Source organism: Macaca mulatta, chromosome 15, assembly GCF_049350105.2.
Source record: "Macaca mulatta isolate MMU2019108-1 chromosome 15, T2T-MMU8v2.0, whole genome shotgun sequence".
In the NCBI taxonomy this organism is placed as follows: Eukaryota; Metazoa; Chordata; class Mammalia; order Primates; family Cercopithecidae; genus Macaca; species Macaca mulatta.
The window spans coordinates 37,104,052-37,132,007 of record NC_133420.1 but is presented as its reverse complement, the minus strand read 5'-3'; the positions used below and the strand labels follow the sequence as shown (position 1 = coordinate 37,132,007).

Here is a 27,956-nt window from a genome sequence, read left to right as displayed (position 1 = left end):
ATGCTCTATGGTATACCAGAGGTCTCTCTTTATGTATATGTTTGTGTTTTCGATGGTGTACCAGATGGTCTACAGGTCTGTTCATTTTTCCTAAACCTTTTTTCTTTCTGCTCCTCAGACTGGATAATCTCAATTGATCTATCTTCAAGTTCATTGATTCTTTTTTCTCCCTGCTCAAATCTGCTGTTGAGTGTCCCTATTGAATTTTTTATTTCAGTTATTGTAGTTTTCAAATACAGAATTTCTATTTGATTCTTATTTATAATTTTTGTCTTATTCTTTACATGGTAAGACGTAACTCTTACACTTCTCTTTAGTTCTTTGGATGTGGTTTCTTTTAGTTATTTGATCATACTGAAAATGTCTTACATAAAGTCCATATCTAGGAGATCAAGACTTCCTCAGGTCGTTTTTATTGTATCTTTTCCTTTGTATGGGCTACACTTTCCTGCATCTTTGCTTGTCTTGTAATTACAAAAGTTTTTTGTTAAAACTGGAATTAAAAAAAATTAAAATTAAATAATAGAATAGAGCAACCTGGAAAATTTGACCTGTAGGTTGGATTTGAACATTAATTTAGAAATGCTTCTATTTTTATGCTCTAGTGGCAATGTGCAAAATGTTTTTGAAAAATTGTTTGCAGCAATATTCAGAAAGGCCATAGGACTGGAATGCTTTTCCATGAAGGTAACCCTTTAACCCTATGAAATAAGATATGATGGTCCCCATTTAACAGGATAAAAAGTTAGTGATTTATTCCAGTGAAAATTATAAAAAGAGAAGGATGCAAAAATGCCTTCCAAAATCTAGTTAACTTTTAAAACTAGTGGTTATTCTGGGGAAAATTGGGAGATATTATCCCAATAATGAATCTTGAGCTATTTCTTTGTAAGAAGAATTATATCACTGCTTCTCATGAATCTCACCAGCATTGACCTATGGCCCCCATCTCTTCTTTTTCTGTTCTTTTAAATTTTATTTATTTACTTTGTTCTTGTTGGTCTTTTCCTTTATTTTTTTGTTTTTAAAAATTATTCTACTTTTTTCCTTTTCCTACTCTATTTCTCATTTCCAATTCTTTTCTCTGTAATATATAGTCGAGTATGATTATATGTATTTGAGATTTTATGTTTTTCAAACTTAAGTGAACTTCACTTTTTTCGTTTGTAAAATAGGAGATACTGTCTACTCTGTCCACCTAACGGGGTTGTTGTAAGTTTTAAACAATACTTGTTATAGCTCCAGAAAACCATAAACTAGCTTATGTTGCTTCCTAGTTTATTTCTTTGAGTGTTTTTTTAACTTTCAGATTGAAACTGTTAACAAAAATACATTTCCTGATTGTTCTTATTAGAGCCCAAGATTTCAGTATTTCATCTGTGATGCAATTATTGCTGCAGATTTCCATATGTGATAGAATCAGATATTTTGAATGTCATTTTATAATTTTTCAAATGTTAGCAATTTTTGTATTCTTTCATAAATTCCTCAAATAATTTATCAACTTCAATTTTGTATTTCTATCAATTAAATTACTAAAATTTAAATTCAAAAGCATTGGTAAAATACCAGATCTTCTAAGTTTAACTTCTAAAACTGAATGTCAATTAAATTAAATCTTAAACATATAGAGTTAAATTTAATTCAAACTACAAATATGGAATAAAAAATATAAAATAGTCTGGGCACAGTGGCTCATGCCTGTAATCCCCGCTGAGGATTTGGGAGGCTAAGGCAGGTGGATCAACTGAGGTCAGAAGTTCGAGACCAGCCTGGCTGACATGGTGAAACCCCATCTCTACTAAAATACAAAAATTAGCCGGGAGTGGTGGTGTGCGCCTGTAGTCCCAGCTACTCGGGAGGCTGAGGCAGAAAAATCGCTTGAACCCAGAAGGCAGAGGTTGCAGTGAGCCGAGATCATGCCACTGCATTCCAGCCTGGGCGACAGAGTGAGACTCCGACTCAAAAAAAAAAAAAAAAAAAAAAAAAAAAAAAAAGGTATACACCACTACCAAATGATATAGAAAGAATGAAAATTAAAAAAAAAGAAAACTATATTCCAGGCAAGTACTGACAAAATTTAAGCTAGTAGAGAATAATTATAATTTACTAAAAAGTCATAGCAACAGTCATAGCCTTCATGCACTTAAGAACATAACGTTGGGCCAGTCGTGGTGGCTCATGCCTGTAATCCCAGCACTATGGGAGGCTGAGGTGGGCGGATCACCTGAGGTCAGGAGTTTGAGATCAGCCTGGTCAACGTGGTGAAATCCCATCTTTACTAAAAATCCAAAAAAAATTAGCTGGGCGTGGTGGCGCGTGCCTGTAATCCCAACTACTCAGGAGGCTGAGGCAGGAGAATCACTTAAACCTGGGAGGCGGAGGTTACAATGAGCCCACATTGTGCCACTGCACTCCAGCCTTGGGTGACAGAACAATACTCTGTCTCAAAAAAAAAGAAAAAAAAACAAAAACCACATGATCATCTCATTTGACACAGAGAAAGCATTTGGCAAAGTTCAACATCCTTTTTAAATAAACAGTCTCAACAGTTTGGGCATAAAATAAAAATTCCTGGCTGGGCATGATGGCTCATGCCTGCAATCTCAATTCTTTGAGAGGCCGAGGTGGAAGGATTACTTGAGGCCAGAAATTTGAGACCAGTCTGGGCAATGCTGCAAGACCCCATCTCAAAAAAAAATATTTTTAAATTAGCCAGGCATGGTAGCACATACCTGTAGTCCCAGCTACTCAGGAGGTTGAGGCAGGAGAATTGCTTGAGCTCAGGAGGTCAGGGTTGCAGTGAGCCATGATTGCACCATTGCATTTCAACCTGGGTGACAGAGTAAAACCCCATCTTAAGAAAAAAAAAAAGGGCAGGGCACGGTGGCTCATGCCTGTAATCCCAGCACTTTGGGGGGCCAAGGTGGGCAGATCACGAGGTCAAGAGATTGAGACGATCCTGGCGAACATGGTGAAATCCCATCTCTATTAAAAATACAAAAAAAAATAAATAAATAAATAACTGGGTGTGGTGGCACGCGCCCGTAGTCCCAGCTACTCAGGAGGCTGAGGCAGGAGAATCGCTTGAACCCAGGAGGAGGTGGAGGTTGCAGTGAGTCGAGATCGCGCCACTGCATTCTAGCTTGGTGACAGAATGAGACTCCGCCTGGAAAAAAAGGAAAAAAAAGAAAATTCCTCACATATAAAACATACGATATGGTTTGGCACTGTGTCCCTACCCAAATCTCATGTCGAACTGTAATCCCCACATGTCAGGGAAGGTACCTGGTGGGAGGTGGTTGCATCATGGGGGCAGTTTCCCTCATGTCATTCTTACGATAGTCAGTAAGTTCTCATGAGAGCTGATGGTTTAATAGTGTGGCACTTCCCCTCTCCTCCTGCTGCTTCAAAAGACATGCCTTGCTTCCTGTTTGCCTTCCGCCATAATTGTAAGTTTCCTGAGGCCTCCCCAGGCATGTGAAACTCAATTAAACCTCTCTTCTTTATAAATTACTCAGTCTCAGGTAGTTCTTTATAGCAGTGTGAAAATGGACTAATACAACATTAAAAAGGCCGTTTATGAGAAACCTGCAGCTCACATTATCATCAGTGGAGAAAAACCTCAAAGCTTTTCCACTAAGATCTGGTACAATGCAAGGATCCCAAACTTACTACTTGTAATCAACATAGATTGGAAGAACTAGCAAGTGCAATTAGATAAGAAAAAGAAATAAAAGACATCAAAAATCAGAAAGGAAGAGGTAAAATTATTTCTATTTGCAGATGACATAGTTCTATATGTAGAAAACCCCAAAGATTCCACAAAAAATCTATTAGAAACTAGTAAATGAATTCAGTAAAGTTGCAGAGTACAAAACCAACATACAAAAATCAGTGTTTCTATACACAAACAACAAATGAGCTAAAAAGAAATCAAGAAGGCAATCTCCTTTACAATAGCTATTAAAAAAACACCTAGGAATAACTTTAAGCCTGGATGTAAAAGACTGCTACAAGGAAAACTACAAAACACTGACGACAGAAATTGAAGAGGATACAAACAAAGGAAAGACATCTCACTTTTCATGGATCAGAAGAATCAATATTATTAAAATGACCACGCTACCCAAAACAATCTACAGATTCAATGCGATCTCTTTCAAAATACCAATGATATTCTTCACAGAAATAGGAAAAAAAAACTCCAAATTTTTATGGAACCACAAAGGAACCCTAATGGCCAAAGCAATCCTGAACAAAAAGAACAAAGCTAGAGGCATCACACTAACAGTCTTCAAAATATACTACAAAGCTGTAGTAACCAAAATAGCATGATACTGTTATAAAAACAGATAGATAGATGAATGAAACAGCATAGAGGACTCAGAAATTAATCCATGGATCTACAGCCAACTGGTTTTTCTTTTTCTTTTTCTTTTTTTTTTTTAGATGTCTCACTCTGTCACCAGGGTGGAATGCAGAGGTGCTCCATCTTGGCTCACTGCAAGCTCTGCCTCTGGGGTTCATGCCATTCTCCTGCCTCAGCCTCCTGAGTAGCTGGGACTACAGGTGCCCGCCACCACGCCTGGCTAATATTTTGTATTTTTAGTAGAGACGGGGTTTCACAGTGTTAGCCAGGATGGTCTCCATCTCCTGACCTCGTGATCAGCCTGCCTTGGCCTCCCAAAGTACTGGGATTACAGGCATGAGCCACTGTGCCCAGCCACAACTGGTTTCTTGACAAAGATGCCAATAACACTCCCTGGGGAAAGAATAGTCTCTTCAACAAATGGTCCTGGGAAAACTGGATATCCATATATAGAAGAATGAAACTAGATCCCCACATGTCCCCCTATATAAAAACCTTATATGTGAGTTTATATATAAAATCAAAATGGATCAAAGACCTAACTGTAAGACAGAAACTATAAACCTACTAGAAGAATACATAGGGGAAATGGTTCAGGACACTGGTCTAGGAAAAGATTTTATGAGTAAGACCTCAAAAACACAGGCAACAAAAGGAAAAATAAACAAATAGGATTTGTTTATATAAAATAATGGGATTATATCAAACTAAAAAGCTTCTGCACAACAAAGGAAGCAATCAACAGAGTGAAGAAACAACCCAGAGAAAGGGAGAAAATATTTGCAAACTATTCATATGGCAGGGACTTAATAGCTGGAATACACAAGGAACTCAAACATCTCAACAACAAAACCCTATAAAAATGGGCAAATAATCTGAATAGACACTTCTCAAAAAGAAGCCATACAAATGACCAACAAATATATGAAAAATGCTCACCATCATCAATCATCAGGGAAATGCAAATCTGCAAATCAAAACCACTATGAGGTATAATCTCACCCCAGTTAGGATGGCTATTATCAAGACAACAAAAAACAAATGCTGGAGAGGATGTAGAGAAAAAGGAACTCTTCTTTTTTTTTTTCTCTCTCTCTCTGTTGCCCAGGCAGCAGTGCAGTGGCATGATGATAGCTCACTGCAGCCTCAATCTCCCAGGCTCAAGCAATCCTTCCACTCAGCCTCCCAAGTAGCTGGGACTATAGACAAGTGCCATCACATCCAGCTAATGGTTTTGATTTTTAGCAGAGATGAGGTCTCACTATCTTCCCCAGACTAGTATTGAACTCCTGAGCTGAAGAGATCCTCCCACCTCAGCCTCCCAAAGTGCTGGGATTACAGGTGTGAGCCACCATGCCTGGCCAGAAAAAGGGATTCGTACACTGTTGGTGGAATGTAAACTAATATACCCACAATGGAGAACAGTATGGAAGTTCCTCAAAAAACTACAAATAGAACTACCATATGATCCAGCAATTCTGCTACTGGGCGTTTATCCAAAGGAAATCAGTATATCAAAGACACATCTGCATCCCCATGTTTATTGCAGCACTATTCATAATGGCCAAGACATGGAATCAACCTAGGTGTCCAACAGATGAATGGATAAAGAAAATGTGGGCCAGATGTAGTGGCTCACACCTGTAACCCTAGCATTTTGGGAGGTCAAGGCAGGCAGATCATCTGAGGTCAGGAGTTCAAGACCAGCCTGACCAACATGGAGAAACCCCGTCTCTACTAAAAATACAAAATTAGCCTGGCACGGTGGTGGGCACCTGTGGTCCCAGCTATTCAGGAGGCCGAGGCAGGAAAATCGCTTGAACCCAGGAGGCAGAGGTTGTGGTGAGCTGAGATCATGCCATTGCACTCCAGCCTGGGCAACAAGAGCGAAACTCTGTCTCAAAAAAAAAAAAAAAAAAAAAAGTGATATATCTATATTCTGTATGTGTATACATATGTGTGTGCGTATTCATATCTATATTCACACACACAATGGAATACTATTTAGCCATAAAAAAGAATGAAATACCATAATTCACAGCAACATGGATGGAAATGGAGGACAGTATATTACATGAATAAGCCAGAAACAGTAAGTTAAATGCTACATGTTCTCAGTCATATGTCTAAGCTAAAAAATGTTGACCTCATAGAAGTAAACAGTAGAACAGAGGATACTAAAGGTTAGGAAGGGTAGCAGGGGGAAGGGAAGGAAAGAAAGATATCTTAAAGGATACAAAATTATAGCTAGATGGGAGCAATAAGTTCTAGTGTTCTATACTACTATAGGATGACGATATTTAACAATAATATCTAGCTTCCAATAGCTAGAAGGAGGGTATGAAATGCTCCTAACATAAATATATGATAAATGGGATGATGGATATGCTAATTACTTCAACCACTATACATTTATATGTATTAAAACATCACTATGTATCCCATAAATATGTACAGTTAATATATGTCATTTACAAATAAAAATTAAGGTTGGGTATGGTGGCTCACACCTATAATCCTAGCACTTTGGGGGGCCAAGGCAGGCTGATCACTTGAGGCCAGTAGTTCAAGACCAGCCTGACCAACATAGTGAAACACTGTCTCTACTAAAAATACAAAAAAAAAAAAAAAAAAAAAAAAAGCTGGGTGTGGTGTCACACACCTGTAATCACACCTACCAGGGAGGCTAAGGCACAAAAATTGTTTGAACCCTGGAGGTGGAGGTTGCAGTGAGCCATGATCGTGCCACTGCACTCTAGCCTGGGCAACAGAGTGAGACTCTGTCTCAAAAAACAAAAACAAAAACAAAAAACAAAAAACACCAACAAAAATAAATAAATAAAAATTTTAAAAAAATCAGGCTGGGCATGCTGGCTCATGCCTGTAATTCCAGCACTTTGGGAGGTTGAGGTGGGAGGACTGCTTGAGCCCAGGAGTTTAAGACCAGCTTAGGAAACACAGCAAGACCCCATCTTTACAAAAAGTTTAAAAATGAGCTAGGTGTGGTGGTGCACACCTATAGTCTGAGCTATTTGGGAGGCTGAGGGAGGAGGATCGCTTGAGCCCGAGAGTCAAGGCTACAGTGAGTTATGATTGTGTCACTGCACTGAAACCTGGGCGACAGAGTGAAACCTTGTCTCAAAAAACAAAACAACAAAATCACACTGGCCAGTCACAGAAAGAAATGGCAATAATGGGCCGGGCGCGGTGGCTCACGCCTGTAATCCCAGCACTTTGGGAGGCCGAGGCGGGCGGATCACAAGGTCAGGAGATCGAAACCACGGTGAAACCTCGTCTCTACTAAAAATACAAAAAAAAATTAGCCGGGCGCGGTGGCGGGCGCCTGTAGTCCCAGCTATTCAGGAGGCTGAGGCAGGAGAATGGCGTGAACCCGGGAGGCGGAGCTTGCAGTGAGCCGAGATCGCGCCACTGCTCCAGCCTGGGCAACAGAGCGAGACTCCGTCTCAAAAAAAAAAAAAAAAAAAAAAAAAAAAAAAAAAAAAAAAGAAATGGCAATAATGAAAGCTGCCATCCCTGCCTGACAAACTAGTCTGATTCTTCTCTAAGACAAATTCGCAAAATGACTAAACTGGGTTGCAAAAAGCTGGGGGAAGTTTAAACAGAATAGCTTTGCTATCATTCGGGAAAAAAGAACTTGGGAGGCCGAGACGGGCGGATCACGAGGTCAGGAGATCGAGACCATCCTGGCTGACACGGTGAAACCCCGTCTCTACTAAAAATACAAAAAACTAGCCGGGTGTGTTGGCGGGCGCCTGTAGTCCCAGCTACTGGGGAGGCTGAGGCAGGAGAATGGCGTAAACCCGGGAGGCGGAGCTTGCAGTGAGCTGAGATCCGGCCACTGCACTCCAGCCTGGGCGACAGAGCGAGACTCCGTCTCAAAAAAAAAAAAAAAAAAAAAAAGCTAGGTCACCCTGACGTGGCTAATATTTGTATTGTAAATGCAATTCAGAGTACATTCTTCCTATTATCAGATAAGAAAAAATAGTGTGGAATGCAAGAGTTGTCTGCACTACTTTTGTATTCTCACTTCTGCTTTAGAGAAGGAAGTTCTTTTAGCATGCTAAGAGAGACAGTTAATATTCAAATTAATCGGAGAAAGGTCTCTCCTTTGAAGTCTCTAGCTTCTTTAGAGACGATGCTAGACACCAGCAGAGGTCTGTATGAGGAGGAAAACCCGACAACATGGGACCGAAGAGTGCCCATCCGCGGCGAATCGGAAGATTACCCAAGAGAAAAGTGTTTTGCGCCACCCTCTGGACTTTTTGTGTATATCTGATGCTACTAATTGATACTAATATGATTGATAATGAACTACACCAGCACACCACGGCTTGATAATGGATCCCACGTGAATACCATTACACACTTTGAGGGACACAGCAATGAGGTTACGCAATAAATCTAAGTCTTGGATACAAGAAATAGAAACGATGGGTGTCAAAACATATGCCAAATAGAACTGAAACTCGGCAATGTACACATTCCGAACTAATAAATATCCCCTGAACTTCGATTAAAAATGAATGTCATCTCAGCAGGACGCGGTGGCTCACCCCTGTAATCCCAGCACTTTGGGAGGCCGAGGCGGGCGGATCACGTGAGGTCAGGAGATCGAGACCAGCCTGACCAACATGGTGAAACCCCGTCTGTAATAAAATACAAAAATTAGCTGGCCGTGGTGGTGTGTGCCTGTAATCCCAACTACTCGGGAGGCTGAGGCAGGCGAATCGCTTGAACCCGGGAGGTGGAGGTCGCATTGAGCCGAGATTCTGCCACCGCAGTCTGGGTGACTGAGCCAGACTCTGTCTCAAAAAAGAAAAAAAAGAAAGAAAAAAATGAATGTAATCTCCTTTTAATTTTAAACGGAGCTTTTCAAAAATTCTGGGTTTTAACTCCAAGGGCTTCCTTCTGTGTTGTATAACTAGTTGGGGAGAGGACAGCACCATTCACTTAAATGTCAGTGGGAATCACATTTAAGTAAAAGGAAAAGGAAATCAGTATATCAAAGACACGTATGCATCCCCATGTTTATTGCAGTTTATTCCTTCTTGGACGTCTCCTGAATTTCCTATAGAGGTGAAGCTATCTCTGCCTTAAGGAAAAATGAAGTGCCTAATACTGCTTATAATAAGGTTGCTTTTCCAGATTTAGCTTCTCCACCCGATTTTCGCACGAGCCATACTGAACTACTTCATGTTTCCATACTCATGTTTTGTTCCAGCTACACTGAATTACTTAACATCCAGCACACTGCCAAGCTCTTTTCTCCCGCTTCTGCGGTTTGCACAAGTTGTTTCCTTTGCCAAGCAAATTCTTCCCCACCTCCCTACCCCTTGCCTAAACTCTTCTTTCGGGCGTAGAAAGAAATATCGCTTCTGGGTAACCTTTGTCTAATAATGAAATACCTAAGACACATTGAGAACGTACTGCAAAACACTTTTCTCTTGGGTAATCTCCCAATTCGCCGCGGATGGGCACTCTTCGGTCCCATGTTGTCGGGTTTTCCTCCTCACTGTTCTAAGTTCTTCCACAGAGATTCACTTTTATAATTATCAGGAAAATTGGGCTTCTTTTTTATTTTATTTTATTTTTTTATTTTTGAGATGGAGTCTAGCTCTGTCGCCCATGCTGGAGTGCAGTGGTGCGATCTTGGATCACTGCAACCTCCGCCTCCCAGGTTCAAGCGATCCTCCTGCCTCAGCCTCTCAAGTAGCTGGGATGACAAGCGTGCGCCACCACGCCCGGGTAATTTCTGTATTTTTAGTAGAGACGGAGTTTCATCTTGTTAGCCAGGCTGGTCTTGAATTCCTGACCCCAAGTGATCCTCCCACCTTGGTCTCCCAAAGTGCTGGGATTACAGGCATGAGCCACCGCGCCCGGCCTGGATTCACTTTTATAGTTATCAGGAAAACTGTAGGAAGTGTTAATAGGTAAAAGGACCCCGTTTCATAGGTAAGGAAACTGAGGCACAGAGAGAGAGGGAGTTTCTAAAATAGTGTTATACAGGTGGACTATAAACTGTGTAGTAAAGAAAAGAAATGAAGACAGGAAGGAATGATTGCGAGAAAATGGTAAGAAAAAGGCGTCAGAAGTGGGGGAGGCCGGAGATGCGCTGCGCCGGTCGGCGTTCAGGCCGTCCTCGGACCCAGGCCCAGAGAATCGTGTCCGTGTTTCAGAGGGTGGCGGCTGCAGCTTTGTCTCAGCGAAGGCCACTGCACTGCGGCCGACTGCCGCAAGAAACCTCGGCTTTCCCTGACTCTGCACCCGTAACTTCACCTGCAACGCAATCCGAAGGCGAAGGCGGCAAATCCCGACGGCCCCGCGCGGCCGGAAGCCTCGCGCCCAAGACTCCCCAGCGCCCAAGACTCCCCAGCACCCTAGCGCGCTGGCTGCGAAGGCGGCGGGAAACGCCTCCGCGTCCCTCCCAAAAGCCCCGGAGAGGGAGAGGGGCGTGGCTGAGACAGGCCCCGCCCACGCGCGCGGGGCCCCTCGGCAACCGGCACAACACAACAAAATGGCCGTCGCGCCGCTGCGCGCCTGAGGAAAGAGCCCCAACGTCTTCCGCTCCGCCTCAGCCTGCGGGACTGCTCGGCTCGGCTCCTAGGCAGTGAGCGTCAGACCTGGTCGAGCCCGTTCTCCGGCGTCCAACCCGAGCGGTGGGAGCCGGAGGCAAAGGCGGGAAGGCCGGAACCGGGCGTGGGGTGGGCCGGCTTGGGATGGATTCGGGGCGGGGGCGCATGTCTGGGAATTGGGATTGGACGGGAAAGAGGGGAGGGCCCGGAACGGGCGTGGGGCGGTGGATGAAGGAGGGAGGTTTGGATGGGAAGAGGTGAGGACGGCGGGGGCGATTGGGGATGAAGAACCAGAGCGTGGGGAGGTGTGGAAGTTAGGGTGCGGCGCCCAGAAGGTTGTGCGTCCTGCTACCTGAGCTGAGGGGAGAGCTGGGATGTGCCAGCTGTCTGTGGGGAGTGAGCGGGAGAAAGGACAGTTTGGGCGTCCTGACGGGTTGTCACGGTATCGGACGGACTACAGTGCGTGGAGAAAGATGACAGGATGTGGGGACGAAATGCTAAAAGGAGGGGAAGAGCAAACACTTCCGTTATATTCGTTAAGGGACTAGTGAATTTTGAAGCCAGGCAAACTTGGGCTCAAACCTCAATTCTGCCACCTTGTGTAACTTAACCGCGTCTGTGATCCTTGGCATGTGTCTGAGCCTTCCTGATCATGTTTCCTCATTGTCCAAATAATTGCGAATCACGTTTGGGCGTTCACTATTTGTCAGATCCAGTTTTAAGCACTTTTCACGTATTAACCTCATTTAGAATTTAAAATAACTTGTATGAGGTTATCATTCTCACTTAAAAAGTGATAGCACTGAGGACCAGAGAGGTTAAGTAATTTGCCTAAAGTCACACAGTAAGTGGAAAGTCAGAATGTGAACTCAGGCTGTTTCGTTCCAGAATCCAGGCTTTTAATTGTTCAGATACATTGCCACTTGTAAATGAGGTTAGTAATTCTGATCCTATACAGCTAAATCTTTGAGGATTTAAATTTGGTATTGTCTAGAGTGTTTAGTACAGTCCTTCAGTCAACAAATATTTATTGTCTATAGAACAACAGACGAGACCTCTGCTCTCTTGTAGCTTATAGTCTAGAAGGAGAAACAGGCAACAATTAAGTAGTTTCACAAATAACTCTTTTAAAATGCTATGAAGGAGACTGCTTGGTGCAGAGATCATGGGTAATTGGGAGACAAAATCTTATACATCTTGAGCTTAGATCCTAGCATGGTTCTTCCTACATAAAAGTTGCTCAATAAAATTGAATAATTAATGGAAAGAGATGGGAAGCTTGAGTTTTAGGGTATCTGAGCAGAAGAGAGATGGGAGAAGGGGATTCAGGCTTTTTATCTGAGCAGAAGAGAGATGGGAGAGGGGGATTCAGGCTTTTAATAGGTGGAAAAGGACACGGGGGCCAGAGTATTAGGACGGAAGGGCAAATAGGCAGGCAGTTGGGTTGCGATGAAGAGGAATGGGTGGAGGTTTGAGTATTTTGTTTAGGGAGGGGAGTAATTGGAGGTCAGCATATTGGAACGCATTAGGATGTCAGGGTATTTTCTGGGATGAAGAGAGATGAGCAGCTTGGGAAGTCTGGATGGATAGAGAAAGGCTGAGTCTGGGCACAGGAAAGAACCATAGAGAAGTGGGGGAGACTATTACTGTGTTGGGGAACTGGGATAGAATTTGTGGGCAAATTGGCAGTCAGAATGGGATAAAGAAGAGTGGGAGGCAGAGGTGGACAGCACAGAATGGGGGAATTGGCTTTGGAAAGAAAAATGATTGGAGACTTTGCAGAGGGATAGGAATCAGGATATTTGAAAGGAGGAGAAGGTTAAGGAAGGAAAGTATTTCAGTAGGTCAGAGGGTATGGGATGAAGTAGACTTGGAGGGAAAGTACTGAAATCCAATTAAAGGGCTAAGGAGAGGGATATGGGGGTTAAGAAATGGGGATGGGTATTTGCATATTAGGGAGTCTGTAGAGAGACAGAAGGAAGTCTGCCTTATTTGGAGATCAGAGAAGATGGGAAGTTAGGAAAGTTAGGAAAGGCTGGATGGAGGTGGAGTTTGCAGTCTCTACTAAGCTGTGATGGACTGAATTGTTAGATCAGAGCAAGTATCTGGGTTTATAGGTGGCAGGACGGGTAATGTTTTGTTGCCTGGACATAAATTCTGATTATCATGTCATTCCAATGGCTTTCTCTTGCTCTGCAGACAACCTTTAAAATACAACTGTAGCTCTGAACTTTGCTTTTTTTTTTTTTTTCTCTTTATCCTGCTCCTTCACTCGCCCTAGCCTACCTCTCAGCTGTCTTCATTTTTTCCATTGCTTGCTTGGTCTTTGTTCATGTGATTGCAGACAACATCCTAGGATCAAACTACATCCTCATCTCTCCCTTAAAATTATAATTCAGCATTTCAACCTCCAGGCAGTAGCCTATGAAATAATGCCAGCCATTCTCAAACACTGTAAACCCATAAGCCCACTTCACTGAGTTAGCTATTCTCTGAGACCAATTACATATATCTTGTTTCAATGTTAAAGCTTTACAGAAGTTGTGGCAAGCAAGGGTTTAAGTCTATGAATGAGTAAGCCTGACTTTTACTAATCAGGAGAGGTAATAAAGGACCTCATGATAGTCTGGTGAGACCTAAGGGGTCTTGGTCATTAGGATGTAAAAACTACAGGCTGGGCACAGTGGCTCACACCTGTAATCCCAGCACTTTGAGAGGCTGAGGCGGGAAGATCACTTGAGCCCAGGAGTTCAAGACCAACCTGGGAACTATAGTGAGACCCTATCTCTACAAAAAATAAAAAATTAGCTGAACATGGTCTTATGCTGCTGTAGTCCCAGCTACTCAGGAGGCTGAGGTAGGAGGATCACTTGAGCCCAGGAGGGCAAGGTTGCTGTGAGCCGTGAGCATGCCCCTATACTCCAGCCTGGGCGACAGAGAAAGACCTTGCCTAAGGGGGAAAAAAACCCCAACTACATACTATATATACTATAATAAATGTCGTCTATTAATCCATTTAATTAGGAATAAGATTTTACCTAAGCACATGCCTCTTAGCTTTTCTCAAATTTTAGCGTATTCTTATTTAGAAGGAGAATGCCAGTGCAGTTTAGCAACATCAATAGTATTACTGAGGACTGGGTGCGGTGGCTGTAATCCCAGCACTTTTGGAGGCCGAGGTGGGTGGATCATCTGAGGTCGGGAGTTTGAGACCAGCCTGGCCAACATGGGGAAACCTCATCTCTACTAAAAATAAAAACATTAGTCAGGCATGGTGCCATACACCTGTAATCCCAGTTACTCGGTAGGTTGAAGTGGGAGAATCACTTGAACCTGGGAGGCAGAGGTTACAGTGATCCGAGATCACTCCAGCCTGGGCAACCGAGTGAGACTCTGTCTCAAAAAAAGAAAAAAATAGTATTACTGAGACTACAGATTAAACAAACTCAATTTCTCCCATTATACGCTCACAACATGATCCTGTAGGATTTTCCCCCACACATTAAGCAAGCAGTCAGTTCTGCAGTGGTAGGCACCACAGGGCTGTCCTCTAGTTCAGTTCAGTTCTGACACTGTCTACCTGGAGACAGTGTCACATCCCTCAAGTTGAAGGCTGGCTCACAAGACTGCCCCCAAGTTTTGATGCCAACGGTAGGCCTCAGTTTTACCTGTGCTTCTGACTGACCAGCTATAAATGAGAGTTCCCACAACTCCTTCCTTGGGTTTGATTAATTTGCTAGAGCAGTTCACAGAACTCAGGAAGCACTTACTTACATTTACTGGTTTGTTATAAAAGGTATTACAAAGGATATAGATGAAAAGATGCATAGTGTAAGGCAGGTGGAAAGGGGCGTAGAGCTTCCACGCCCTCTCTGGGTGGATTCCCCTCCAGGACCCCCTCCGTGTCCAGCTATCTGGATGCTCCCCAAACCCAGTCTTTTAAATTTTTACGGAGGCTTCATTATGTAGGCCTGATTGATTACATCACTGGCCATTGGTGATCAACTCAACCTTTAGCCCCTCTCCCCTCCCTCTTTCTAGTGACCAGCCATGATCCTGAAGCTGCCTAGAGGTGGCTAGCCATCGGTCAACTCATTAGCATACAAAAAGACACTTATGACAGCAAAAGAGACTTAAGACTAAGTATGTATTTCATAATATTAAAATTACTAAAAGACTTTTTTCCATGGCAAAATTGTGTTATAAGGCACAGAAATTGTTTACCACGCTTGAAATTTGGACCAAAAGCTTTGTGGAAATGGCATAAATAGCAGTTAATGTGACTTGGGGGAGTTTTTCTGATCCATATATATAGTTTAATACGAGAAAATGAGGCAAAAAGTACAGATACATTTAAGTTCACAGTTTAAAGAACAGGTTGAAGGCCAGGTGTGGTAGCTCAAGTCTGTAATCCTAACACTTTGGGAGGCACAGGTGGGAGGATTGCTTGAGATCAGGAGTTCGAGATCAGCCTGGACAACATAGTGAAACCCTGTCTCCAAAAAAATTAAAATAAAGTACAGATTGATTATCTTTTATCCAAAATGCTTGCTACCAAAAGTGTCTTGGATTTTGGATTTTTTCAGATTTTGGAATATTTGCATTATACTTACTTATATTTTTTATATTTATATTTAAATATTTCAGATTTTCAGATTTGGAGTGCTTAACCTGTAGTGAATGAGGCTATTGGCATGGGACATTTGGCTATATTGTAATGTATGTGAAATAATAATTAACTTTTTAAAAGCAAAAAGTGTGACAGGTTTTTATTCCCTTCAGACTATTCACCTTGAGAGACCAGATCATGGTATCAGAGATCCTTTCTTTGTATAAAATTTTCTGGGTTACCTTCAGGATTTTTTTTGTTTTGTTTTTTTGAGACGGAGTCTCACTCTGTGGCCCAGGCTGGAGTGCAGTGACACGATCTTGGCTCACTGCAACCTCCACCTCCCCAGTTCAAGTGATTTTTGTGCCTCAGCCTCCCAAGTAGCTGGGATTACAGGCACCTGCCGCCTATGGCATCATGCTAGGCCATAGAGAACAAAGCAAACATAATCTAGACTCCAGGAAACTCAGATAGCTATATGATATGGTCGTAAAAAACATGGGTTTTGAATTAGATCAGGTTTCAAGTTTTAGCCAAACCAATTAGTTAAGGAACTTTGGACAAATTATTTAAGATCTTCATCTGTAAAATGGGAAATAACACTTATAGAGTTGTTATATTCAATTCTTTCAATGTGATGATACACATAGAGCTTATCACAACATACGTTTGTCTGTTTGTTTTTTAGAGACAGAGACTCCCTATGCTGCCCAGGCTGGGGTGCAGTGGCCAGTCACAAGGTTGATCATAGCACATTGTAGCCTGGAGCTCCTGGGATCAAGCAATCCTCCTGCCTCATCCTCTGGAGCAACTGGGACTGCAAGTATACACACTGTGCCTGACGAAATATCACAATATTTGGTACATGGTAAGCCCTCAGTAAATGTTAGCCACTAGTATGATATTCTTTAGAATTAACTTCAATCATCATCTTTTCATTAAATTTTTGGAAGTAGACAAACTTTAAATGGAGTCAAGTTTACTGAGTAAGGTTAGCGATCAAACTGGGAAAATAAAAACAAAATGTACCTGAAGTGATGGGCCCGATTTTCTTGTGAGACTTACAAATTAATTTGAAAGCAGAATCCAAAGAGGAATTCCAAAAATTGAATATATTAATAGATTATATTAGTGTAATCTCTCCTTTATATACTGTATATAAGTTCTGTAGGGGAGGAAAGGGAGTGATACCTTTCTGTCCCATCATAAAGGTCATGACCAACACTCCGGTAACAAAGACAGGTTAACAAGAGAAAAGCATAGCAAATTTATTCGATCAAAGCTTTGTGTGTCATGGGAACCTTCAGAATGAAGACCCAAAAATGCAGAAAAAATTATCCATTTTTATGCTTAGGATCAATGAAGTATGGACAGCTGTATAGAAATAGGATTGGACAAAATGGGTATGATCTAATGCTAATAGACTGAGTGAGGAAATTCAGCAAGGCCTGCCTCTCCAGATTTCTCTTGACCTCTCTGTGCAGCATTCCTTCCTCCTGGGTATTGGGTAGGACCCCTATGGAATGAGGGTCTTAATTTCTTTATGGCCAGCTGTTACACAGAAAGCTGGGAGTTTGCGGGAAGTTTCTGTATAATCACAGCTTATGTATACCCATATGCTTGTGAAAGTATATTATCTTTTAATAGAGATATGAAAAACTCAGAATGTTTTTCCTACTGCCGTACCACACAGTACAATACTTCTGACACCAGGCGTGTAAGGGTTGTTGCCCCATACATCAGAACTTCTTCAGTGGACACCAGCTGAGTGTCCTCTTACTCAGTTCAATTCTGACACTGTTTGCCTGGAGATAGCATCAGATCCCACAGGTTAAGGACTCAGTCCCACAAGAGTGCCACTAACTTCAGATGCCCATTACAAGTAGTAGATTGCCACCTATACTTCTGACTACTGAGCTATAAATTGGGACTCCCACTGCCCCCTCCTTGGGTTCAATTAATTTGCTCGAGTGGCTCACAGAACTTACATTTTCCCATTTATTATAAAGGATATTACAAAATATACAAACAGCCAGAGAAAGAGTTACATAGGGCAAGGTATGTGGAAAGGGGTATGAAGTTTCATGCTCTTGCCAGCATGCCATCCTCCAGACACCTCCACATGTTCAGCTATCTGGAAGTTCTCTGGACCATGTCCTTTTGGGGTTTTATGGAGGCTTACTTATGTAGGCATGATTGCTCATATCATTGGCTACTGGTTTTCAAATCAATTTTAGCTGCTCTCCCCTCCTTAAAGATTGTGGGGTTGGGCTCAAAGTCCCAACCTTCTAAACATGCCTTAGTCTTTCTGGTGACTGGCCCCCATCCCAAAGCTATCCAGGTGTCACCAGTCATCTTATCAGTATACGAAAGACACTCTTATCACTGTGGAGATCCCAAAGGTTTTAAGAGCTATGTGATAGGAAACAGGAGGAGCATCAAATATACAGGTTAAAAGAGAAATTATCAACAAATTAAATTTAACAGTTTAATTGAACAAAGAATAGTTCACAAATTGGGCAGCCCTCAGAACCAGAAGAAATTCAGAGAGGTCTGTTCTGCAATGTAGGCAGGCAGCATTTATGGATAGAAAAGGGAAGTGAGGTACAGAAACAGCTTGATTGGTTACAGCTCTGTGTTTACCTTATTTGAACATGGTACAATCACTTGACTGCCTGTGATTGACTGAAGCTCAGCTGCTGTGATTAGCTGAGAGTCAGCTATTTGTTACAAAAACATACTCCTAAGTTAGGCTTTCAGTTAGTTTACCTTTTAAGTTATGTTGCAGTTCATTATGTAGAGACTTAAAGTACAGAGGCACTTGCAGGCAAAATTTAGTTTAATTTAACATACAGTCATGTGTCCCTTAATGACAGAATTTGCTCTGTAAAATGCATTGTTAGACAATTTCATCATTGTGCAAACATCATAGAATGTACTTACACAAACCAAGATGGTATAGGGATAGCCTCTTGCTGCTAGGCTACAGACCCGTACCGCATGTTACTGTACTGAATACTTCAGGCAGTTGTAGCACAATGGTAAATATTTGTGTATCTAAACATAGAAAAGGGACTGGGTGGGTGGCTCACACTTGTAATCCCAGCACTTTGGGAGGCCAAGACACGTGGATCACAAGGTCAGGAGTTCGAGACCAGCCTGGCCAATATGGTGAAACCCTGTCTCTACTAAAAATACCAAAATTAGCCAGGTGTAGTGGCATGCACCTGTAGTCCCAGCTACTCAGGAGGCTGAGGTGGGAGAATCGCTTGAACCCGGGAGGCAGAGGTTTCAGTGAGCCGAGATCATGCCACTGCATACCAGCCTGGGTGACAGAGGGAGACTCCCTCTCAAAAAAAAAAAAAAAAGAAAAGGTACAATAAAAATATGGTATAAAATGTAAAAAAGTATACCTGTATACAGCCCTTACCACATGATTGGAGCTTGCAGGACTGGAAGTTTCTTTCCCAGTTAGTTGGTGAGTGAATGTGAAGATGCAGGACATTACTGTACACTATTGTAGACTTTATTATAAACACTGTACACTTAGGCTACACTAAATTTATTAAACGTTTTTTCTCTCTTCAATAGTAAATTAGCCTTAACTTGCTGTAATGTTTTTACTTTATAAACTTTAAACTTTTAAAAAACTTTTTGACTCTTTTGTAATAAAACTTAGCTTAAAACATAAACACATTGTACGGTTGTACAAAATTAATTTCTTTATAACCTTATTCTATAAGCTTTTTTCTATTTTAAAAACTCTTACTTTTTAAATGTTTTCTTAAAAACTGAGACACAACCACACACATTAGCCTAGGCCTGTAAGGGTCAGGATAATCAGTGTGACTGCCTTTCATATCTTGTTCCACTGATCTTCAGGGTCTTCAGGGGCAATAACATGCATGGAGCTATCATCTCTTATGATAACAATATTATGTTCTGGAATACCTCCTGAAGGACCTACCTGCCTGAGTCTGTTTTATAGTTAACTTTTTTTTTTTTTTAAATAAATAGAATGAGTACACTCTAACAATAAAAAGTATGGTGTAGTAAATACATAAGCCAGTAATACGGACATTTATTACCAAGTACTATGTACTCTACATAATTGTATGCGCCAGACTTGTGTACACCTTGTAGCATAGTAGGTTTGTTTATATCAGCATCGCTACAAACATGTGAGTAATGTGTAGCACTATGACATTATGACATCTATGATATTACTAAGTTATAGGAATTTTTCAGCTTTATTATAATCTTATGGGACTACTGTCATGTATGTGGTCCATTGTTGACCAAAACATTGTTATGTGATGCATGATATCATATGTGTGATATTTTACAATATCACGTATATGAAGATGTTTACACATCATTCCACTATCCCTTTCTAACACCAATTTATATAGCATTAACACTTGAGCTACTCAATTCTTGGATTAAAAACTACTTTAAGCTAATATCTTATTTCATTAAATTTTTTTCTAAAAAATAATTTCCATTTTCACATTTTCAGCAGTGACTATAGGGGAAATTAAGGTACTAAGCAAAGATAGCATCATTATTAATATAGCCTTGCTCAAGATCTATACATCTTATAAGATTTTTTTTGTCCAAAAGTTTGTCAAGTTTATAATTTTTGTACTGTTTTTAGACTAAACGTACTTAATAAGAACAACTGTGTATCATGAAAATCTTTTTTACATACACTAACCTTGCAAATTTAGGACGATTGATACTGAGGACTAGTATTGCTCATGCAGGCATCTTTTTGTTGAGATACTAAATAGTACATTTTACATTTTATGTTCTTTATGACTAATTCATTCAATAAATGTTAATTATTTACCATTTGCTAGGCTGTGTTCTACAGCGTACAGCACACTGTAGGCACAGCACACTGTATGCCTAGAACAGAAGAGGATGTCTTTTTTTTTTTTTTTTTGTGAGTCGGAGTCTCGCTCTGTTGCCCAGGCTGGAGTGCAGTGGCATGATCTCGGCTCACTGCAAGCTCCGCCTTCCGGGTTCATGCCATTCTCTTGCCTCAGCCTCCTAAGTAGCTGGGACTACAGGCGCCTGCCACCATGCCTGGCTAATGTTTTGTATTTTTAGTAGACACGGGGTTTCACCATGTTAGCCAGGATGGTCCCGATCTTCTGACCTCATGATCTGCCCGCCTCGGCCTCTCAAAGTGCTGGGATTACAGGCATGAGCCATCACACCCGGATGAGGATGTCATTTTTAAGGACTAATCAAGTCATAGTGCTAAACCATTCTGAGCCTTAATGGTCATGAACTTTACCTTTCTTTCATATAAGAAAATAAATATTTTTATGTGAAAACATTTAAAGGAATTTGACCAAGGTCTCTTTCATTAACAAATGCTTTAGTTCCTTCTGGAAGACTTATACTTCAATAAAATTGATTTTGTAGATGAGAATAGTAGACACTGAAATTTGAAGTGATCAGATGTTTTTCATATAGCATAAGACAAATATGAATGAATTACAGAAACAATATTTAACAAAAAGGCAGATTTAAAAGATATTTTATGGTTTCATTTCTCTAAAGTTCAAAAATAGTTCAAAAATCTCTGGTGTTGGAAGTCAGGATAGTGATTACCCATGTGTGGGAGTTAGTGACTGGAAGGGGGCATGAGAGGACTTCTGGGATTCTGGAAATATTCTGTTTCTTTACCTGGATGTCGATTACATAGCTTGTGTTCACTGTATAGAAATTCATGAAGCTATATACACTTATGATTTATGTACTTTATGTATGATACATTCCAATAAAAAATATGCATACAGAGAGAGAGCACATGCATGAAAGAGTACACTGTTGAAAGTATGGTTTTTAAACCGGGTGATTTCTAGTTATAAGGTGTTAGATGTATTCATGACTTATACCATGGAGCTGCTGGGAATTCAGAGATTATTCCTCCACTTGTTGATGTTACATTCTGGGCAAGCAAAAGATACACAGTAGGTATATTCAGTGTAATAAACAGGGAGGATTCATTCTATCTGAAGAAAGTAGATTTCTGGAAAGTCTTCACAAATAAAGTAACATTTTAATTGGTTGAGAGAAAGAAGAGGATGTTTAATTCCCTTTAAAGAATTCCCTTTAAGGAAAGGGAATTTCATAAGCAAAAACTCATGATGTGTTCAGGTAATGACAAAAAGATGACTAGAGCAATGGCATGTGATGGGGAGGCCAGAAAGTTGGGGTCAGACTGTGATGAGTCCTGTTTGTGGTGCATGGTGCCAAAATATTTAGACTCATAGGCACTGGGAACCATTACATTTCTTTTGTTTTTATTATATAAGTGGGTCAAAGGTAGAGGATGGATTGAGGGTAAAGCAAAGGAGAATTGGAAGGAAGCTGTTTCAGAGAGTATCTAATAGTCAAAGCAAGAGAGGATAAAAGTTGGATCTAGGGCAGTAGCTGCGAAGATGGATAGAGACGAATTTCAAACTATTTTAGAGATAGAATCAATATTGGTGGATGATGGAGAGGGATGACTGTAAGATAACTCTATTCGTTCATTTATTCAGCAAATATATACTGAATTCCTGCTAGGTACCAGGCACTATACTAGACTGGGGAGACACTGTAAACAAAACACACAGGCTCTCGTGGAGCATACAGTTCAGAATGGAGACAAATGTTAAGCAAAATGACATCACTCTGGCTATCTGACTGCAATGTAATGATGGAAGAGTAAGGCAAGAGAGCTTGCAGACAGATCAGTTAGAAGCTGTTATAGTAGTTTGATGAGGGCTTGGATTAGAGTGCGTGAGAGTGAAAATGGAAAGAAGCAGACTTAATTTGAGAGGTATTTGGGAGTAAGAATTAACAAGATTTAGCGATTGGCTGAGTATGGGACAAGGGAAGAGGGAGGTGTCAAGAATGACTCCCAGGTTTTTGGCTTATTCCAGCGAGCAGTGTTCACTGTTTAGGGAACACTGGAAGAGGAACAGGAGGGTGAGAGGAGGAATAGTGTAAATAATAAATTCAAGCTGAACTGAGTTTAGGATGCCAATGAGATATCACGTAAGCAATTGGAAATAGGAGTCTGGAGCTCAGAGAAAGATTGGATTGAGGATATAAATATCGGCTGGGTGTGGTGGCTCACGCCCATATGTAATCCCAGCAATTTGGGAGGCTGAGGCAGGCAGATCAGCTGAGGTCAGGAGTTCGAGATCAGCCTGGCCAACATGGCGAAACCCAGTCTCTACTAAAGGTACAAAAATTAGCTGGTCATGGTGGCAGGCACCAGGAATTCCAGCTACTCAGGAGGTCAAGGCAGAAGAATAGCTTGGACCCGGGAGGCAGAGGTTGCAGTGAGCCAAGATCACATCATTGCACTCCAGCCTGGGCGACAAGAGCGAGATTCCGTCTCAAAAAAATAAAAAATAAAAATAGATAAATAAGAGTAAACACATGGCATTGGGAACCATGAGTGTGCATTAATTTGTCCAAGATAAGATTAGAGAGAAACTAGAAGGGACCATTGAGGAGTTCTGATGTTTAAATTACACTGCAAGGAGGAACAAAAGCCAGCAAAGGAGTCCATGGAGTGGCCAGGGAGTCATGAGGATACCAGGAGAGTGAGGTGTCCCAGAAACCAAAGGAAGAAACTTTCAGGAAGGAGAGAGTGCTTATCAGTATTAAATACTGCTGGTTGCCAAATATTCCAGCTTCCTGCATTCTAGGGTCCCCTTGTGTGGGTAAAAGGGGCCTTGGGACTAGTTTGGTTCAATAAACAACAGGAATGACAACACTTCCAGCTGGAGCATGTGTCAATTCTAGACCCTCTGGAGATCTCTTTTCTCTCTGGCAAGGTCATCAGTGATGCTTGATATAGTGTCTGCTCCATCAGCTTGGAGTAGTATGGGTCCTAGTATCTACAGCCTCTGAGTTTATAACTTTATAGACCTGAAGTTTCTAGAAATAATAGTTTTGATAGCTCTTAAAAATTAATCTTGTTGAATATACTGAAAACTCTTACAGGTTTTGATGAACACCTGGCTTTATTTTTGCAATGAAGAAAGGTTCTCAACAAAAAATATTCTGCAAAGCAAAGATGCCATCGTCATCTCACTCTCCTATCCCATCATCTATGTCCAATCTGAGATCTAGGTCACTTTCACCTTTGATTGGATCAGAGACTCTACCTTTTCATTCTGGAGGACAGTGGTGTGAGCAAGTTGAGATTGCAGATGAAAACAATATGCTTTTGGACTACCAAGACCATAAAGGTATCACTTTTTAATCTAAGAATTGGTCTGACCACATACTTTAAGTAGAGATGGAAAATTTTCAGCTTGCATTTTTGGTCCAACTGTAACATTCTGGTACTAATTTGATCTGTTGTTTCTATTAACAGAAACTGTGTAAGGATAGTGGGAGGATTGAGGTTTCTGGGTGAGGGTAAAGATGTCAGTGGATTCAAAGAGGGAGTTTCCAGAAAGAGGAAGCTTTGTTTCCTGTGGTAGGAGAGTGTCTTAAAACTCAAACCAAAACTTGCCATCCTCTTTGGTTAAGGGAGGGAAGATCTTTTCACTTCAGAGTGGAGTGCCTTAATTCGGTAAAAAAATGTTATCCATACTTGGCCTGTGCCAGTCTTCTTATTAGCAAACTGCTTATCTGTGAATGGACTGATTTCCACATATGGGACATGCATGTATGTTCCACCAGTGTTTTGTTTTTTTCTTAAAAGCATTCTGTTAGTCTAGGAATCTGTTCTCAAAAGTGCATTGATGGGGGTATAGCTTAGTGGTAGAGCATTTGACTTCAAAAGTAAGTTATTCTTTGGTAAGTCGTGAAATAATAGCCATTAAACTCTAATCATGTTTTATTAGTAAGCATTAACAACATTGGGTTTATGCTATATCTTTACTGCTAGTTGGCATATTGTTATTTCTAATACAATTGATATTTTAGAATATTATCAAATTTAGAATATTAATCAAATATTAATTTTCTTTCCCAGAACAAGCCAAGTTAAATTTAAAAATCATTTTATTTTGAACCAAAATAAATTTAATACTAACTTATAAATAATCTTAGGGAATCTTTGACTCACAGCCTGGATCTCAACACAGGATTAATTTTTTCTGACTCATAAGGCAAGAACCAAGAGATGATTTTGTTTTTAGGGCTACTTTTGTAAAATGTAATATGGCATTAACAGTCTTTGACAACAATATCCAGGAACGTTATAAGACCAGATTTGCCATCCCTCAAGTGACTACTCTAGCTCTGTACAATATGTTGTGATTTTCTCTATTTAAAAGAGCAACAAATTTAGAGTTTCTCACCATAAAAAAAAAAGGAAAAGCTATTTAAGAATTTCAGTGTTTCTGAACTTTAGATTGGAATTTCTAAAAAACAAACAACTATTACCAGTTTATTTTTAAAAACTAACATGAAAATATTGCTAAAAAAAACTTCATACGAGGTCAGGAGATCGAGATCATCCTGGCTAATATGGTGAAACCCCGTCTCTACTAAAAAAAAAATACAAAAAACTAGCCGGGCGAGGTGGTGGGCGCCTGTAGTCCCAGCTACTCGGGAGGCTGAGGCAGGAGAATGGCGTAAACCCGGGAGGCGGAGCTTGCAGTGAGCTGAGATCCGGCCACTGCACTCCAGCCTGGGCGACAAAGCGAGACTCCGTCTCAAAAAACAAAACAAAACAAAAACAAAAAAAAAAACTTCATATAGTTAAAAGTGCAAGTTTTATATTCCTCTGACTGGGTTCAAGTTCTGGATTTGTGCCTTAATTAGCTGTAGGATCTTGAGCAAATGATGTTTTTTAAATAAGTGATGATATTAGTAATTCTCTCTCAAAGGTTTGTTGCATAAATTAAATTTTAAAAATGTAAACCATTTAGCCCAAAGTTTGGCACACAGCAAATATTTATAGTGTGTATAACCATTATCATCCTCATTATAGTTATGAAATGCTATGAAGTAAAACATTATTAAAACATTATGATTAGAAATAGCCAGCTTTTCTTGGTATATGCATGGCTTAATTTTTGTTTTTGTTATATAACATCAAAACGATTTGTTCTTTGTGATATTCATGTCTTTCCTCTACTGATGATGATCTGTTTCTGTAATTTCAGGAGCTGATTCACATGCAGGAGTTCGATATATTACAGAGGCCCTCATTAAAAAACTTACTAAACAGGACAATTTGGCATTGATAAAGTCTCTGAACCTTTCTCTTTCTAAAGATGGTGGCAAGAAATTTAAGGTAGGACCCACAATTTCTGAGCATAGATACTGTTTTTAACTTTTCTGTGCTTTAAAACTGTGAAAAAAAATTATCCTAATGTTGCCTAATTTGTGGCAGACCTTTTATTGTTTCCAGTGAATATTCTAAATCAGAAGTATATGACATCTCCAAATTAATAGGTTTCTATTACTCAATATTCTCTACAATATTGACTCTGTAGAGAAGGGGTTGGCAAAGTACAGCTTACAGGCTAGATCAGGCCTGCTATTTTTGTAAGTAAAGTTTTGCTGGAACACAGTCACACTTATTTGTTTACATATTGTCTATGGTTGTTTTTGCACTACAGTAGCAGAGCTTAGTAGTTGCCGCAGACTATATGGCCTACAAAGCCAAAAACATTTACTATTTGGCCTTTGTATTAGTTCGTTTTCGTGCTGCTGATAAAGACATACCCAAGACTGGGCAATTTACAAAAGAAAGCGGTTTAATTGGACTTACAGTTCCACATGGCTGGGGAAGCCTCACAATCATGGTGGAAGACAAAAAGGAGCAAGTCACATCTTACATAGATGGCAGAAGGCAAAAAGAGAGCTTGTGAAGGAAAACTCCCCCTTATAATAACCATCAGATCTCATCAGACTTACTCTCACGAGAACAGCATGGGACCTGCCCCTATGATTCAATTACCTCCCACTGGGTCCCTCCCACAACACATGGGAATTCAAGATGAGATTTGGGTGGGGACACAGCCAAACCATATCAGCCTTTTACAGAAAATGTTTGCTAATTTCTGCTCTAGAGTGTTTACAGCTTTATTCATAAACTATACAACATGAACACATTATTAATAATAGACAACTTAATTCCTTTAATTGGAAGAAAAAAACCTTAGATTTCTACCACATATTATTCACAAAAAGTAATTCCAGAAGGGTGAAGAACTAAATGAAAACAAAGCAAAACAAAAACCAACTAGCAGAAATGCTCTAAAAGTATTAGAGAGAGTATATGAGAATATTTTAAAAATCTTAGAGTGGTGAAGTTCCCCCTAAGCAAATACTAACCCTAGTACCACAAAGGAAAAGTATTGACAGATTTAACATACATAAAGACTTAAAAGTTGTGTTTAATGAAAGATGTATTTTAAAAAGTTAAAATAAAAGCAGCAGCTGGGCACAGTGGCTCACGCCTGTAATCCCAGCACTTTTGGAGGCTGAGGTGGGCAGATCACCTGAGGTCAGGAGTTTGAGACCAGCCTGGGCAACGTGGTGAAACCCCATCTCTACTAAAAATACCAAAAATTAGCCAGGCGTAGTGGCAGGTGCCTGTAATCCCAGCTACCCAGAAGGCTGAGACAGGAGAATCACTTGAACCCGGGAGGTGGAGGTTGCAGTGAGCTAAGATCGCGCCATTATACTCCAGCCTGGGCAACCTAGATGTTCATACAGCTGGCTTCTTGTTATTAAGGTCTCAACTTAGTGAGGTCTTCTCTTTTTTTTGAGACAGGGTCTCATTCTGTCCTCCAGGCCGATGCCTTCTGTTACCACCCAATCACAATTAGCCACCCTGTCCTCAGTTGCACTCTCATTCTTTTAGTCAACAAGTATTTAGCACCAGGCAGTAATGCTAGAGTAGTGAACAAAACTGGCAAAATCTGCCATGTTGGTGCCTTGCACTCTGTCACAAGATGTCTTTATTTCCTTGTTAGCACTGTTTATTTTCTGAAGATCTTGTTTGCATATATATATACACACACACATATTTTATAGAATTTATAGCAAACATATTTATATATGCTTAAATAGCTACATATTATATAGATTTTATAGCAAACAAGATCTTCAGAAAATAAACTAAAACCATAGCACTACCTTTTGGAAGAAAAGAGGGGAATGAGAGGGAGAGGTATAGCAAAACTGAGGTAGAGGGAACGATAGTGAGGGAAATCTTGTTGGATAGTCTTGAGCTTCTTAGTATGTAGACAATGTCGTTGTCTACTGAAGGGCAAGGAGAGTTTGGTAGCTTGAGTAGAGTTATTACTCCTAGTCAAGGAGAATTGCATCAAGGGATTGTCCAGGAGAACAGTAAGGGTATATTATTTTCTGATGACTGATCAAACAGTCCCTGATG

General features: G+C 40.6%; 2 protein-coding genes across 15 annotated transcripts in view; one reads left to right on the top strand and one right to left on the bottom strand.

Annotated features, from left to right (window-relative positions):
- Positions 1-10,798, bottom strand: part of C5 (complement C5) — a 122,737-nt gene extending 111,939 nt beyond the window's left edge. The window contains exon 1 of the mRNA XM_077968181.1: positions 10,670-10,798. The gene's annotated coding sequence lies outside the window, so the exon portion shown is untranslated. The remainder of the gene's footprint in view (positions 1-10,669) is intronic.
- An 89-nt stretch (positions 10,799-10,887) lies between these two features.
- Positions 10,888-27,956, top strand: part of CNTRL (centriolin) — a 96,257-nt gene continuing 79,188 nt past the window's right edge. For 7 of the 14 annotated variants that reach the window (XM_077968177.1, XM_077968175.1, XM_077968173.1 and 4 more), the window contains exons 1-4: positions 10,888-11,000; positions 16,263-16,442; positions 23,594-23,841; positions 25,714-25,844. In XM_077968177.1, coding sequence (XP_077824303.1) covers positions 23,625-23,841; positions 25,714-25,844 — 348 coding nt within the window. In that variant the 5' untranslated portion in view covers positions 10,888-11,000; positions 16,263-16,442; positions 23,594-23,624. Of the gene's footprint in view, positions 11,050-16,262; positions 16,443-23,593; positions 23,842-25,713; positions 25,845-27,956 lie in introns of all 14 variants that reach the window. The other 7 variants (XM_077968179.1, XM_015116935.3, XM_015116939.3 and 4 more) reach the window with 2 other exon arrangements.